The 15,713-nt window shown below is 38.7% G+C and overlaps 1 protein-coding gene across 1 annotated transcript; it reads right to left on the bottom strand.

Annotated features, from left to right (window-relative positions):
- Positions 1-10,177: 10,177 nt before the first annotated feature.
- LOC148552806 (uncharacterized) lies at positions 10,178-10,621 on the bottom strand. The gene has a single exon (XM_088494725.1). It carries the CDS (start codon positions 10,619-10,621, stop codon positions 10,178-10,180), a length of 444 nt encoding a protein of 147 aa, XP_088350851.1.
- Positions 10,622-15,713: the final 5,092 nt, after the last annotated feature.

The raw sequence follows: 15,713 nt of genomic DNA, 5'->3' as shown, positions 1-15,713 counted from the left end.
AGAGGGTGGGGGCATACGAGATATAAGGTCCTGGAGAGCAGAGGTAAGACCGGTGAGGGTAGAGTTAAGTGTGGTTTGAAGCTCCTTTTGTCCTTGAAGAATTGTGCGAACGGTATTGTCCACGAGAGCTTGGTTGGAGGAAGAAGAATGGTAGGTAATTTGGGGGACTTGTGTTTGGGTGATTTGAGGTACTTGAGCTTGCCTTTGGTGAGGTGGTTGGTATCTTTGACTTTGGTTTTGTTGTTGGTAAGGAGGGTTTTGTTGATACCGATTTTGTTGATAATTATTATTCCACGTTTGGTTTGCACCATTGTCTCTTCCTCCTTGGTTGTAGTTGTCTCTCCATCCTTGGTTGGGATTATCTTGCCAACCTTGGTTGAAGTTACCCCCTTGATTATAGTTACCTCCTTATAGATAATACTCTTGATTTAGACGGTTGTAATAAGCATTGGTGGCCGCCAAAGTATTGTCCTCTTGGAGTTGTGGACATTCATCGATATAGTGAGAATAACAAGCACAAATTCCACATACTCTTTGAAGGACTATCTGTTGGCATTGTTGTTGTGGAGGAGGTGGAGGTTGTTGTTAGTTGAGGTGGATTTTCTTGAGGAGATTGGTCATCTCTCCCAAAATCTTGGTAAGGGTGGACTCACTACTAGAAGAAACTTCCGCAATAGCCTTGGTATGATTATTCCTTTGCCTTGCATGTTGGGTAGATTCGGCTAAATCAGTGATAAGTTGCCACACTTCTTCTGCCGTTTTGTACTTTGTCAAAGAGCCACTACTCGAAGCATCCAAAAGGATCTTATCTTGAGGCTTCATACCTTGGCAAAAGTAACTAATTAACACCAACTCGTCAATCATGTGATGAGGGCACAAATTAAGGAGCTTCGTAAAACGTTTCCAATACTCATAGAGAGTTTTCGATTCACCTTGAATAATGCAAGAGATTTCCTTCCTCAACCAATCCGTGACCTCCAGTGGAAAGAACTTATCCAAAAATTCCCTTCTAAGCAAATCCAAATTAGTGACAACATTTTCAGGTTGAGTATAGAACCACTCCTTTGTCCTTCCCTCAAGAGAAAATGGGAAAGCAAATACCCAAAAAGTGACTTCGTCTGAGCCATGCCGCCTAGTAGTTGAGCAAGCACCTTGAAAGTCTCTAAGATGTTTGATGGAATCTTGAGCGGGTAGACCATGAAATTTTGGAAGTAGATTGATTAACTCGGTCTTGAGCTCAAAATCGGCATTTAAATCTGGATAACGCACTTGAAGTGGTTGCAGAGTAAAATTCGAAACTCTCGCCTCCTTAAGAGTGACTCTTCTAGGAGCGGCCATAGTATTGGTACCTAGATCAACGGAAGAGACGTCAATAGAATTTGTGGAAGCGGAGTTGGTTTCTTTTTCAAATGACGCTTCGGATTCAACCTCGGGTAAGGTTGGTGAATTGGCGGAAACCCCTTCACCACCCTCGGAGGCTAACTAACGCCGAGCTTGTCTAAGATGTAATAAAGTTCTTTCAATTTCCGGATCAAATGTGGCTAAGCTCGGATCCGGCAATGAACACGTCATTTAGTAAAAGAAACATAGAGCTCATGGCAACAAGATATATTAAGCAAAGTATCTAATAAATACTACTAATAACCAACTAGCACATAAATAAAAGACTTAATTATTCAAGGATGAACATATTTACACCAACCAATAACATGACACACATATGCAGCTCCCCGGTAACGGCGCCAAAACTTGACAAGCGGATAAATGTCGGTCAAGAATTACCAAAAAGTTTTCTCCCAAATCAACGTCGCAAAGTATAGTCTCAACCGACGAGATTTCCGCTAGTCAAAGTTAAAATGCGTGTCACAAATAAAATCAATAACTGGGAGTAGAATCCCGAGTCATTTTTCCTAGGAGTTGACATAATAGATGCACATCATTGGTTAGGATTTCCTTGGGATTTTCGAAGTTGAGAGCAAGAAAAATAAATAACTAGAAATTAGAACAATAAACAACGAGCAAGAATTAACAATTAATCAATATAAAAGGTCTTGGTTAGGGGTAAGAATCGGAATTTCTATCCTCATTGTCTTTCCCAAGTGTGATAGTAAAGGCTCATTGCTCTCACTTAGTTATCCTCTAACAGTTGAAGGAAAATCAAGTAAACGCAATTAACTTTAGCTCACAAGTCCTAGTCACCTCATGGAGAGAGACTAAAGTTGGTGAGGTTCAAGCTAATTAGCAATATTCAATTACCAATCAACACTTAGGTATCGTTTGTTTTGAGGTACTGAGACAGAGACTGGAAGACTAAGACTCAATATCATGTTTGTTGGTTCAGAGACTGGTACTAAAATTTCTGTCTCTATCCCCAAAATTTCAGTATTTCAGTACCTCCAAAAAGTAAGGACATAGGAGACTAAAATTTTTAGAGATAGAGAATGAAACTTTAATAACATTTTATACCTAAAATACCTTCATTTCAATTAATTAATTTCAATTTTACCCTTTGTACAAATTAAATTAGAATTTTATTCTTGTTTTAATTTCTGTCTCCCACTTTGCACCAAACAGAATACTAAAATTTATTTCAATTTCTGTCTCTATCTCTCAGTCTCAGTTTTTTTGTCTCTGTCTCTTCACCAAACGCTACCTTAAGTATAACAACTCAAGAGGCTCCAATTACTCAACCCCCAAACCAAGCAAGGAAATCTACTCCATGATCAAGGATGACATTTCCTCAAACACTTGGTGAGCAAAGATAAAAGACATGATGAAAGCGAGAAAATAATCTAATTCAAGTTACCACTAATCAACAATAACAAAGCAAGCAATAACAATGGATATGGAAATAACTCAATGCATTAACAAAATTCAAGAATAACGAGATCCAAATATGAGTTCAAGATAACCAAATTGAAAAAAAGTACTAAAGGAATTAATGAAGAAAACTATAAGGAAAAATGACTAGGAGTGAAGATAGTAGCATATTCTTTCAAGACCCAATTGAAAGTAAACTAAGGAAACCAAAACTCTAGAGAGAAGTAAGAGTTTCTTTCTCCAGAATTCCAAACTAATCCCAAAACTAAAACTAAAGTGTAAGTGTCTCTGTCCCAGCTCCATCCCCAGCCTCTTGTCTTCATTTTCGGGCTTGAAATTGGGCCAAAAGCAGCCCAGAAAACGCCCCCAGCATATTCCCTTTATTGCAGCACGTGATGCTCGTCACGCGTACACGTCAGCCACGCGTACATGTCGCTTGGACGAAGCTCCTGGTCACGCGTACGCGTCGGTTGGAAGATGGCATGAACACGCGTACACTTCAGCCACGCGCACGCATCGGTTCCATCTTCTCAAATTTTCAATTTCTCGTGTTCCTTCCACTTTAACATGCTGTCTCTTCATCCTCTATGTCATTCTTGCTCTATAAACCCTATAATCACTTAACAAACGCGTCACGACATCGAATGATAATAAGAGAGGATTAAATATTAGTGTTTTTAAGGCCTAAGAAACATGTTTGATATGGATAATTGTGAGTAAAGTTGATAAAATTCACTCGATTCGATCCAAAATAAATCATAAAATAGTGGTTTATCAATAAGGCAACACTTAATAAGTGTCTTTTAATTTATCAAAGGCATCACTTATAGTGTGTTAATAAAAAATATTTATTATAGTTTTATTTTTTGTGTCTAGTATAAAACATTATGTATATATATTTTAGGTAACTTTTTTAAAGTGTTGTCTTGAACATAAGTTGCAATAAATAAAAAATATTGTAGTGTTAACTGTTAACACACATATGCATAACAAAGTTATAAATGTAAATATAATATAAATATTAATTATGTAAGATTGACAATTATATTAGAACGATTGATAATTAGTATAATTAGATTTAGAATGATTTATAATTGAAAGTACAATTATTCATTAAATGCTCATTTTTATGTAATTATAAAAAAGATACTTCCTAAAACAAGTTGACAAGAGAGAGATATGCATATTAGAATCAAAATGCGCCACGTCAGTATTATTGCCGTCAGAATGCAACCCATTGAAGATAGATATTAAAGTTTATGTTTGTGATCTTTCAAGTTGCGTTTATTTATAAAGATAGAACATTGATACATAGATTTAGAGATACAAAATCGTACTTGACAGATAAGATATAAACAGAAATATTGTATCTTAAAATACTAAATTAGTATATTTTGTGTCTTTTCCGACACAAATAACACAAAGGCACTGAACAAAATCTCAATTTATTTTTTTATTATTTTATTTTTTATATAAAAAATAAAATAAATTAAATTTTTTATTAAATTTATTACTAAATAAAATATAAAATACTAATTTTTATATTTCTAATTTTTTATCTTATTTTTAATTTTTTTATTGTTCTATTTTCAAAACCAAACACAACTTTATACTTTATATTGATTTATTAGGGCAGTAAAGTTGGAGAAAAAGTTCCCTTTGCTCATCTGTTCTTGAGCATAATAACTGATTTAAGTTCCGTTTGTTTATTGGTATTGCAAAACCAATAATTAAGATAATTAAGATTAAATTTTGTCCATATTATTATTGGAATGAACATGTACAGAAAAGTTATAAATAGTTGTGAAACCAAACAATCAGAGTCGTGTTTATTTAATTTCTAGATATACATACAGCACAACTTGTGTATAAATAATTCATGTATTATTGATTAATACATGAATTAGCACAACATTGCAATCCAATAATATACAATAATAAACGGTAAAATATTATTAGTAGGCTCTACATTCAACGTCAGCACGCACGCACACAATGCAAGGCATTTTCATTCTTTTTGTTTTCTGATAAACAAACAAACCACTTCTTTTAATCAGTTGCGTCCATTTAACACTAATATTCTTTATCAACATACATTGCTGCGTGCGGCGTATTATTCTGCTTCTGCACTTCCCACTAATAAACAAATCTAACGTGATTCCTTTCATAATTTGACAATATTTTCTATCTTTCCTATTCATTCTTTTTTATTCTTTTTGTTTCTATGTGCAATAATTGCAGGGATTTCAACTAAACCATGTGATAATATAATTGGTCCCGTTGCCCCATATATGATAGAGTGTTCAAAAGAAAAAATAATATAAAAAATAAACTATTAATGTTGTGTTTGGTTTAGCGTTAGAAAAAAGAGAAGTCCGTTTGAATATATTGAACCTTTTTTCTCTATATTTGAATATTTTTTGCTCTAAATATCAAAGTAAGTTTACGTTTTTAACGTGTGCTTTTATAAGAAGTTAGAAATTGTTTTCTTATTAATTCTACCCTTCATTTTCTTACTTGTAGTATCTTTAGTACTCAAATATTTTAAATATATAATTATATTTTTTATAAAATTTTTATTTTTTATTTTGTATAAAAAAATTTATTTTTTGTTTGACTTTATTAAAATTTGTGAGTATAATTCTTCTATTTTAATTTTTATTATAATTTTATTATAATATAAATTATTGATCTCATTAAAAAGAATAAAATAAATAAAAAATTAATTATAACTAATAATAGAGTCATAAATAATTAAAAATTATAGTTTAAAATAGTATTAAATAAAAGAGTATTGAAAATACTAAAAAAATTATAAGTAATATAATTTAATAAAGTATATTTTGATATATTGTTCATATATTATTTTTGCTTTTGATATAAAAATATATTTTGTCAATTTTTATATGTTATTTTTATTTTAATAAGTAAATATTAATTTTATTATAAAATTAATTAATAAGATTTATTTAAATGTCTAAATTAAAATGATAGAATAATATAAAAAAATTATTTAAGTTGATGTCTATTTTAGTAATTTTTTATCTAAAAGTAATTTTGAATAGTGTAATCCAAACAATATTTATTTTATTATAATCCATTTTAATATAAAGATTACCAAACATAAATCATTTTAACATAAACTTACATTTTATCAAAATCAAATTTGTAAAATCAATTTTATATAAATTTCCGTTTATAAACTGTAATCCAAACACACACTTACACAATATCAAAAAATTTATACTACTGATCAAAATAATTCTTAAACATAAACATAAAAAATAAATCCATGAATGTTTGAAAAAGCAGCAAAGATGATGAATAAATATTATATTTTTATAACTAAAATGTAATTTTTATATTTAATAAATGACTTATTCATTCAACTATTTAAATTTTTGTGACAATATATATTTAAATAACTATTTAAAAAATACGCATAAAAATTTGAGTAATATTTGACCTCAAGAATTCTTTTGTACTTTCCAAAAAAAAAAAATGCATCATTTGTAATAATTCTTTTAAAAGAATATACTTGACATAAAATTACCAAATTTTAAAAGATAAAAAAATTAATCTTTTCTATACGTATAAGACTTTTTATAATTAAGTTCAATCAAATTAATACAATTCTAATAACAAAAGAAAAAACGCGCACATGCATATAAATTTTTGCAGATACTACATAAGTTATCGATATAGCACATAAATTTTTATACATAGCACATAAATTTTTACATATATATAACAAAAGTTTTTGTATGTGAATGTATTTTGTTAGTTGGGTAATTCAATATTCTAAATATGTAATTTTTTAAAAATTTATGTGTTATGTGTATTTTGTTAGTGTACAAGATGTCTCTGGTACGGGTTGAGAGATAGATCGGGAACCTGCGGGTCGAGGCGGATGCCGGATCGCTTGACTGGAGCAATGGGGGGAGGTACCTGCAAAGACACTCCGACGCTCAAGTCAGAATGGATCTGAGAGGTATAAGGTGTGAGGAATGAATGAATACCTGGAGGGATTTGGATCCTCTATTTATAGGTGATGATGGACATCTTATCTTATCTTATCTGACTAAGATAAGGGAGACGTTTTGAATTTGAAAGTCGGTTAGGAGTTCCAGAGGGCCGGCTTCGGGCCTTCTAGAAGAGCGGGGCGGGTCAGACCCGAGTAGCCGGGTTTGGGTTCGATCCCGGGTCATAGACCCGTGGATCCGTAACAGTTGCCCCCCGCAGCGGGAGAGCGAGCAAAGTCGGTTTCTCGCTGGGAGATGTGGTTTTGACCGCGAGCTAGGTCTTTGGTTCTTTTTCGGATAGTCATTTGTTTTTCGGGCCCCTTGAACGGTGGAGCAGGTGTTGCGTCTGGGCGATCGGTTCCGGGGTTATTAGGATCCGTGGGTTGGATCCATAATAGTTGCCCCCGCAATGGAAGGACGATCGAGGTCGGTTTTTGTTGCTGGGAGGTACGATCTTGGTCATTTCCTCGATTCCTCGGTGATGGTTTTTGTATTTTGGGGCTCGGTTCATTTTCCACACCGTTCGTTTGGTGCGATCCTTTCGTTTTCTTGTGCCCGTTTAATTATTCGAGGCATGTTTTTTGGTTTCCCAAAGGAGCATTTATTGCAGGGGATATATTTCCGGTTTTACCCTTCTGTGTCATGCTTATTCCTTGGGTATTTTTGTCTTTTTCCTTTTGGGGTTTAAAACCGTTTTGGTTCCCATTTTTCTTTCTCTTGTTGTTTTTTCTGATTCTAAGTGTACAAGAGTACTTTCCCTCTGTTCTGGCGCTGTTCTGCGTTCTTGGTTGTGCTTTTGGTTGTGCTCTTGTCTTCCTGCCTCCCAAAGGTTTTTTGGGTTTCACTCCGCATTGTTAGGTTAGTCTTCTTCTTTCTTTACTTGTTTTGTTGTCATTTTGTTCCTGTTTGCTTTGCATTTCTGTGTTTTTAGAGTGGATTGGGGTTGTCTTTCTTTTTTTGGGTGGTGGGTTTCATAGGAGGGATGAGCACCGCAGTGTGGTTGGTAGTGGGTTAGTGGTATTCCCTGTAGTTCCCCCTTTTCATTTTCTTCCGTGTAGTTTGGGCTGATTGGTGGTGCTTATTGATGTTTTAGGTATGGCGCGTCGAAGGTCTGAGGGTGTGAGGGCTCCGGTGATGCCAGCGGGGGGTGTCCCTGCCCTATACTCCTGGGTGACTAGTGATGTGTGGGGGACGCCATCGCGGATGACGGAGGCGGACCTCCAACGGCTTCGTGATGAAGGAGCCGTTTGCGGGGGTGGTGATGCCGAGCGTCATTATGAGTTCTCCGTCCCGGGGGTTGACGAGAGAGTTTGTTACACTAACTTGGACTCGCCGACCGTTCCGGATTGGCTGTGGGTGTATGAGGCAATGTTCACCCGTCTTGGCGTACAGCTGCCCTTTTCCCCTTTCGTTCAACAATTGTTGAGCCAATGTTACGTGGCGTCGTCCCAGCTTCATCCGAACAGTCGGGCGGCAATCCAGACCTTTGAGCTTGTTTGCGAGTTTTTGGAGCTTCCGGTGTCTGTGAATGTGTTCCTTTTCCTCTTCTTGTGCACCCTTCCTACCAAGGAGGGAAAGCACAAGAAGGGGTATATGTCTTTTAGGGCTCAGCCTCATCGTCGGGTTTTTCGCCTATATGAAGATTCCTTCCATGGGTTTAAGAGTGGGTATTTCAAGGTTCGTCCTGCGGTGGGGCATCATCCGTTCTGGCTGACTTTGGAGGGTGGGAGGTGGTTCCCCACGTATTGGAATTTTGGGGCGGGGCCGTCCGTTCTTACCCGGGTGACGCAGGATTTTTTGACTGCGGAAGATCGGGATGTTGCTCTCGTTTTATGGCAGTTGTTTGGGGAGCGTCCTCTGAATCCCAGGGATGTGATGGGGGACCCAGTTGCTTGTCGGGCCTATGTCGGTGTGTGATTTTTTTTTGTTCCGAGTTTGGTACTTATGCTTTCTTCTTCTTTTAATTATTTTGTAGTTGAGATGGCTGGAGGTTTGACAACTCTTGCACGGTTGAAGGCTCAATTGTCTCAGGGGACTTCTTCTGGCGGTACTTCCTCCACTCCAAACTCACAACCTACTGATGATACGAGAGCTGTTGCTGAGGATCTCGTGTTGACCGAAGGTGGTACCGACGGGTCAGGTCGGGGTGTGGAGGCTGATGATGATGTGGTTGTGGTATCGCCGGAGGGTGCTTCCCGGAAGCGGAAGCGGTCGGAGGACGTTGATAGCGAGAATATGGTGGAGGGGGAGGGTGCGGTCCCGTCCGTGATGGATCGCCGCGTTGACGCTCCTACTTTCATTGATGAGTACCTAATGCCGGGCACGGAGGATTTCTTTCGTGAGTGTGATGTGACTTTCCAGGCGAAGTCCCTCTATCGTTCTCTCCTCCGCTCCGCTGTGATTGTTCGGAAGGCCGAGCCTGTGATGGCTCAGGTAGGCCTTATGGATAAGAAGTTTCGCCAATCCCAGGCCGAGGTAGCGAGGTTGAAGGGGTTGCTTGCTGATGCCGAGTCGGCGAGGGAGCGAGCAGTGAAATCTTCCGAGGAGTCTGGTGCCGAGATCCTTCGCCTTTCCGAGGTTGAGACTTCTCTTTTGTCTCAGTTTGGGGAAGAACGGAGGAAGGCTTCGGATGCCAAGTCCCGGGCAGCCGTGCTCTTGGCTGATGTTGGTACGCTGAAAGGTGAGGTGGATGGTTTAAAGGCGGAGGTCGTGGTTTTGAAAGAGGAAAAAGCTGTGCTGCTTGCCGATGTGAAGGAAGCTGTTGCTGCTACAGAGGAGACAATGAGAGGTCAAGCTTTGGTGTTGGCGCCTGGTGCGGACGTGTCTGTGATGGGAGCTTTCAAGACTGTCCGTGATGGCGAGATTGTCGACCTTGAGTAGTTGTAATTATGAACTTTGTTTTGGTTTCTGTTTTTATGGATTTTGGCCGTGTGGCCATGTAATCGTGACTTGAAGTTTGTTTTACGTTGCTTGGGCCGTTTGGGCCTTTTTTGTATATTCCATTTTAAGCCGTTCTTTCTTTATCCCCTTTGTTTAGGTTAACGGACTGTCGTGAGGTCAAATTTTTGTGGATATCCGTATCTAGGGCCGGGGGGTGATCGGTCCCCCAGTTTTGGCCGTATGTTTATTCCATGTTTAGGAAAATAGCTTTGATGGAATTTTATTGATGGTTGGACCTCATTAAAACCCTCCATTTTTGGCGGAAAAGAGTACCCGGGATCAATACTTAGAAGAAAAAATAGGAAAATTTACTGTACAGAAGACTAAGATAAATAAAATAAAGCAGGAAACAAATAGGGAAAGTACAAAGTTAAGGGATGACCTAGGGGGTCAGCCTAAGTGTGGTATCGTCGCAAGTTGACGGCGTTCCATGTCCTCAGAACTTCGTCGCCGTTTAGCCATTCGAGCTTGTATGCTCCCTTTCCGATTACCGCCTTGATTCTGTATGGTCCTTCCCAGTTGGGGGTGAGTTTTCCTTCACCCGGGGTTGGAGCTCCGATGTCGTTTCGTCGTAGGATGAGGTCGTCGGGTACGAATTCTCTTCGGACGACGCTGTGATTGTACCTTAGACTGATTCTTTGTTTTAAGGCTAGTTTCCTGATGTGGGCTATGCTTCTTACCTCGTTGGTGAGGTCTCGCTCTGCTTCTTCGTCATGACCCCTGACCATTCTCCTTGGGCTAGGGTCTCCTATCTCTACCGGGATGACGGCTTCCACGCCGTATGTTAGTCGAAAAGGGGTTTCTCCGGTGGCCGTTTGGGGGTTGTTCGATATGACCATAAGACTGATCCGAGTTCGTCGGCCCACAGCCCCTTGGCTCCGTCGAGTCGCTTCTTTAGTCCTTTGACAATTATTTTATTTGCGGATTCCACTTGCCCATTTGTTTGGGGGTGCTCTACCGAGCTGAAACGGTGGGATACATGCAAACCTTCTAGGAATTCTCTGAATTTCTTATCGGTGAATTAGGTTCCGTTATCCGAGATGACGATCTCGGGGATCCCGAACCGGGTTATGATCTGTCGCCAAAGGAATTTTCGGCATTGGGTCGCCGTGATGGAGGCCAGGGGTTCGGCCTCGATCCATTTAGTGTAATAGTCTATGGCGACGATGAGATACCGGAGTTGACCAGGTGCCGTAGGGAAGGGTCCGACGAGGTTGATCCCTCAGGTGCCGAACGGACGCTCTGCCGATATGATGCTGAGCTGGTGCGGGGCGGCCTGGTGGATATTGGTGTGCCTTTGGCATTTATCGCAGTTTTTTAGCAACTGCATGGAGTCCCGGATAACTGTGGGCCAGAAGTAACCTGCCCTGATGATTTTTTGGGCTAGGGTTTTACCTCCGATGTAGTGGCCGCAACAACCTTCATGGATTTCGCGGAGTATGTACTCCGTGTCCCCGGGTTCGACGCATTTGAGCAGGAGTTGCGAGAATCCGCGCTTGTATAGGTGTCCTGCGACAACTGTGTAGTTGGCGGCTTCCCTTTTTATCCGTTTTCCCTCTTTGGGATCTTCTGGTAGTGTTCCATCGAGGAGGTACTGCAGGATAGGGTAGGTCCATGATCCTTGGCTGGAGAGTGTCAGATAAGCGTTAGTCGTTGTCGATATGGACGGCGACTTGACGACTTCCTGAATTAGTGATTTGTTGCCGTGTCCTGGTTTGGTACTGGCTAGTTTGGAAAGTAGGTCTGCCCTGGCATTTCGTTCCCTAGGGACGTGTTGTATGGTAATATGTTCGAATCCTTCTTTTAATTTGGGAGTCTCCGTTAATTTGGGAACTGACTACCTGTGAGTCGGTACTCACTTCCAGGACCTTTGCTCCGACTTCCTTGGCTAGGGCTAGGCCTGCCAGGAGGGCCTCATATTCTGCCTGGTTATTTGAAACTGGAAACTCGTATCGTACTGATTCTTCGATCGTGACCCCATTTTGATTTTCGAGTATGACTCCGGTGCCTCCATAGGTGACATTTGATGAGCCGTCGACGTGTAGTTTCCATGATTCGGGGGTGGAATTTCCCGGGGTCATCTCGGCGATGAAATCGGCCATGGCTTGTGCTTTGATTACATTTCGGGGTTCGAACTTGATCTGGAATTGAGATAGTTCGATGGACCACGCTAGCATTCTTCCTGCTAGGTTGGGTTTTTGTAGTACCTGTTTGACCGCTTGGTCAGTTCGGACCGTCACTAGGTGAGCCTGGAAGTATTGTTGCAGGCGCCGGGAGGCCGTGAGGAGTGCGAAAGCTAACTTTTCTAGGCGCGAGTAACGAGTTTCCGCATCTTGCAAGACTTTACTTATAAAGTATATGGGTTTTTGTTCTTTCTTCTTGTTTTCGCGGATGAGTGCCGCTGCGAGTGCTTCTTCTGTTATGGAGAGGTATAAGTAGAGGGTCTCCCCCGTTTGGGGTTTGGCAAGAACTGGTGGTTCCGCTAGAACTTTCTTGAAATGTTGGAATGCTTCCTCGCATTCCGTTTCCCATTTGAAGGGGCTCCTTTCTTCATCAGTCTGAAGAAGGGGATTGTTTTTTGAGCCGATGCTCCGAGAAAGCGGGATAGCGCCGTCAGTCGCCCGGTGAGCTTTTGGATGTCGTTAAGGTTTTTTGGGTTTGTCATTGATAAACCCCTATTTCATGATTTATCTTGTGCTCAATTGAGTGGTTTTAACAACTCTTTACCCACTTATTCATACTATTTGCATGGTTTTATATTTGCCTTCCTAATTATGTGCTTTGATTGAAAACATGCTTCTTTGGCCTTAAGTTCCCTATGTTTAACCCTCTCTTATCACCATTAGATGCCTTGATATGTGTGTTAAGTGATTTCAGAGATTACAGGGCAGGAATGGCTCAGACGATGGAAAGGAAGCATGCAAAAGTGGAAGGAATACAAGAAGATGGAGAAATTGCTAAGATGTCCAACCTGACCTCTTCGCACTCAAACAGCTATAACTTTAGCTACAGAGGTCCAAACGACGCAGTTTCAGTTGCGTTGGAAAGCTAACGTCCGGGGCTTCGATTTGATATATAATATGCCATAGTTGTCTTGATGCTAGGCAACGGGACCGCGTGCTCCATGCGGCCGTGTCGCAGTGACGGAAATCAGCGTGTTTGAATTCTTCTCCAGCGATTTCTGGGCTGTTTTCGACCCATTTTGCGGCCCAGAAAACACATATTAGAGGCTATAAAGTGGGGGAATCCATTCATTCAAAGGAGGCTTTCACATTCACAATTTTAGGAGTAGATGTAGTTTTTAGAGAGAGAGGTTATCTCCTCTCTCTTAGGATTAGGATTTAGGACTTCTCTTAGTTTTAGGAGTGACTCTCAATCCCAAGTTCAATGTTCTTTTATTTCTTTTCTCAATTTTGTTTATGACTCTCTATGTTTAGATTGATTTTCTATTTAATATATTTTGAGGTATTTCAGACTTATGATTACTTTCTTTTATTTATATAAATAATTTGGATTTTTCCCTTTTGGCTTTGGTTGAGTCATTGGTAACTCTTAAGTTATCAAACTCATTGTTGATTGAAAATTGGAATTCTTCAAGAATTACTTCAAGATCCAATAACTCTAACTTTTCCCGAGGAAAGACTGGGACTTGAGGATTCGAATTAATTCGTCCACTTAACTTACCTTCATAGTTAGAGGTTAACAAGGTAGGAGAAAAATCCAATTCTCATTACAATTGATAAGGATAACCAGGATAGGACTTCCAGTTCTTATACCTCGCCAAGAGTTTATTTTACAGTTATTATTATTTTATTTTACTTGTCATTCAACATACTTTTTACCTTGATCCAAAACCCCAATTTACAACTCATAACCAATAATAAGAACATACCTCCCTGCAATTCCTTGAGAAGACGACCCGAGGTTTAAATACTCGGTTATCAATTTTAAAGGGGTTTGTTACTTGTGACAACCACAACGTTTGTAAGAAAGGTTGATTGCTTGGTTTAGTAACTATACTTACAACAAGAGTTTATTATAACTTCTAAACCATCAATCTTCAGTTCTTCAAAATGGCGCCGTTGCCGGGGAATTGCAAACGTGTGCCTTATTATTGGTTATTGTAAATATTCTCTTTTTACTTGTTTATTTATTTTTATTTTTGCTTTTTCGTAAATTAAGAGGTTATTGGTTTTTATTTGGTTATTAAAAACTTTTCAAAAAAAATTTTTTTGGTGTTCATCTTGATCTTCAAGTTGTTCTTCGTGTTCATCTTGACCTTCAAGTTGTTCTTAGTTGTTTTCTTCGTTTTGATCTAAAAATTTTAAGTTTGGTGTCATTTTATTGTTTTTCTCTTTTCTCACTAAATTCAAAAATTCAAAATTTAAAACTCAAATTTCAAATTTCAAATTTCAATTTTCAAAATTCAAATTCAAAAATTTAAAATTCAAAATCTCAAATTTCAAAATTTAAAATTTCAAAATTTAAATTTCAAAATTTAAATCTTTTTCAAAAAATCATATATTTTTCAAAATCTTATCTTATCTTATTTCAAAAATCAAAATTTCAAAATTCAAATTTAAAAATTTTCAAATTTCAAATTTCAAGTTTCAAAATTCAAATTTTAAAAATTTAAAATTCAAATTCAAAATTTAAATAACCTTTTAATTTAAATTTGTTTTTATTTTTTTGTTTTTAATTTTTATTTGCTACTATGAACTCTCACCGCTTTTGGCTATGAGTCTGGTTACAATGATGTTGCAGGAAGAAGAAATTACAATGAGAACAGGCATCAAGGTTGGAACAATCAAAGATGGGAGGAGCCACAAGGATTTGATCAACCCTCATGGCAACAACCACCTCCAATGAACTATCAACAACCACCACCATATGCCTATAAACCTTCTCCTCAACACAACTTTGAACCACCACACTCACAAGCCAACTATCACCATTCACCTCTATATGACCCTAACCCGTATCCACCATACCAACCACCTTATGAGTCAAATGAACCATACACAGAACCACCACCTTTCCAACACAACTACTCTCATGAACCACCACCTCCATATTCACCATCTCCATATCATTATCAAGATGAACCACCTTCCTATTATGAACCCTCTCTCCTAACCAATGAATCCTCATATCCACCCCAACCTCCAATGGATAACAGACTTCGTGTTATTCTTCAAAGGCAAGAAAGGATGAATGAGAGTGTGCAAAATTTTGCGGCCGCCTTCGGCGAGTTAGTGAATAAAATAGCTTCCCAATATCTGAACACTCAAGGAACTCCCATGGCTACATGTGGAGAATCAAAAGAAGAGCAAAGCATGAAGGAGACACTAGAAACTTCGGTGGACAATGAGGAACATGGCTTTGTATTGGAACAAGTGGAGGAAACCATAATAGTTGCAGAGGAAGAAGTGGTTGCAAACTTAGAAGATGCTGAACCTCCATGGGAAAGTCAAGACATAGAACCTCCTTCCAAGACGGTTGCATTTGATGTTGAGGAGGGTGTACAGCCTCCAAGGTATATCACAGTTGAAGACTTGGAAGAGGTTGATCAAGAGATGGAGATTCAAGAAGAAGAAGCACAACCTCCCATGCCCTTGGAAAGCAATGCAGAGGAGATTGAATTGGAAGAAAGCTATCAAGAGGAAGAGGTTGAAATTAAAGAAGCTTGCAAAGAGGTTGTAATTATCAGAGAAGAGCACAAGGAAGTGGAGCTTGCAATTTCATTAAAAATACCTCCCCCTAAGTTGCCATCATCCTTTACAACATTCAAGTGGGTAAAATTCATATCCCTTAGCTTTCTAATTCCACTTGAATATGGGCTACTGGAGACGGATGGTCAAATTAGAGCTATTTGTAACATTAAGAGTAAGAGAAAGATGGCCAGTGGTAAGAATTATCCTGCAAGGTTCA

The sequence above is a fragment of the Arachis ipaensis genome, chromosome B7, assembly GCF_059453495.1.
Source record: "Arachis ipaensis isolate K30076 ecotype BB chromosome B7, ASM5945349v1, whole genome shotgun sequence".
Taxonomy (NCBI): Eukaryota; Viridiplantae; Streptophyta; class Magnoliopsida; order Fabales; family Fabaceae; genus Arachis; species Arachis ipaensis.
Note: the sequence above shows the minus strand (reverse complement) of the source record. Positions and strands in the feature narration are given on the sequence as shown.

What these genes read in the sequence shown, in the direction of transcription:
- LOC148552806 (XM_088494725.1), bottom strand. Translation starts at nt 10,621, where the DNA reads ATGGTCATATCGAACAACCCCCAAACGGCCACCGGAGAAACCCCTTTT.